Source organism: Gastrolobium bilobum, unplaced genomic scaffold (assembly GCF_033153095.1).
Source record: "Gastrolobium bilobum isolate Gb01-03AN ecotype WA unplaced genomic scaffold, APGP_CSIRO_Gbil_v1 utg1240, whole genome shotgun sequence".
In the NCBI taxonomy this organism is placed as follows: Eukaryota; Viridiplantae; Streptophyta; class Magnoliopsida; order Fabales; family Fabaceae; genus Gastrolobium; species Gastrolobium bilobum.
Window position 1 is genome coordinate 195,792 of NW_026898998.1, and position 1,045 is coordinate 196,836.

The 1,045-nt window shown below is 35.6% G+C and overlaps 1 protein-coding gene across 1 annotated transcript; it reads right to left on the reverse strand.

Annotated features, from left to right (window-relative positions):
- Positions 1 to 270: 270 nt before the first annotated feature.
- On the reverse strand, positions 271 to 687 carry LOC133286105 (uncharacterized). The gene has a single exon (XM_061483451.1). The coding sequence runs from the start codon at positions 685 to 687 to the stop codon at positions 271 to 273; it is 417 nt and encodes a 138-aa protein (XP_061339435.1).
- Positions 688 to 1,045: the final 358 nt, after the last annotated feature.

Below are 1,045 nucleotides of genomic sequence, written 5' to 3' on the forward strand. Positions count from 1 at the left end.
TGAATCACAAACAATACGTACAGGGAAGTTTTCATTTCCCATTTGCATGTTTCTGATTTTCATGAAAGTATTGGTATTGCCAAGTAACAAACTCAATTAAAAATGCTCTGTAGAAATTAACATTAAAAACAGAGAGTGAATTCAACAGATATAATTGACAAGAAAAGAGTGAAATCCCATTAATTCCTAGCTAAACAATATAGAAAGAAAGGTAATATGTAAGATACGATGGTTTACAGGACTCGTATATGTTCTACCTTTACAGCTCTATCACCAATCAAACCTCTTTCTATCTAAAGGAATTGGAATTTCCTTTTTCAAATTCCAGATATCATCGTCCCAAACAACATCACTATACAATGAACTGAAAGCTTCACCCATGAAGTCCATGTCCCACCCTGGGTACCAAGTGGAGCCCCATGACATTTGCTCATCCACAACACCTCCTAACCATGGTGGCATATACTCATCCCAACACCAACTCATTACACTATCAATTGCTCCCTGCAACAGCCCACCCACTAATTCTCTGCTTTCGTTCCTCTCCTCCTCCTCCATCACGCTCTTGCCCCCCTTCTGCTCCGCCTCTTTCTTTGCTTTCTTCTTCCCCATTGCTGCAACATCTTCAACTTTGGTAGGGTTCGTGGGTTTAACCCCATTAACATTCACACCTCTTTGCCTCTTCATCTTGGATCTTGGTGAAGAATGAAGGATGTTCTCTTGTGAGTAATGAAAAAGTAAAAGGAAATTGATGGTATTTAAAGAGTTGTATTACACGAAATGTAAGAGTCTAGACAATTTTGAGATCAAGTTGCATCGGTGATGTGATGTAAGAAATAGTTTTTTCATATAAACTCACGTTCGTAATCCTAATTATTCAAATTTGACACAAAAATTCTTAAATTTTTTTAAAAAAATGAGATTATGATAATTAAAATTATGAATAAGAATTTCATAAAATAATATCAGTAGATAGGTGGTATTCTTGAATTCCCATCTAAGTGGACATTTAGTTGAGGAGAAATTTTTTAAATACTAAGGAAAT

Bases quoted from the DNA above. Each gene is read 5' to 3' on its own strand.
- LOC133286105 (XM_061483451.1), bottom strand. From the start codon at position 687: ATGAAGAGGCAAAGAGGTGTGAATGTTAATGGGGTTAAACCCACGAAC.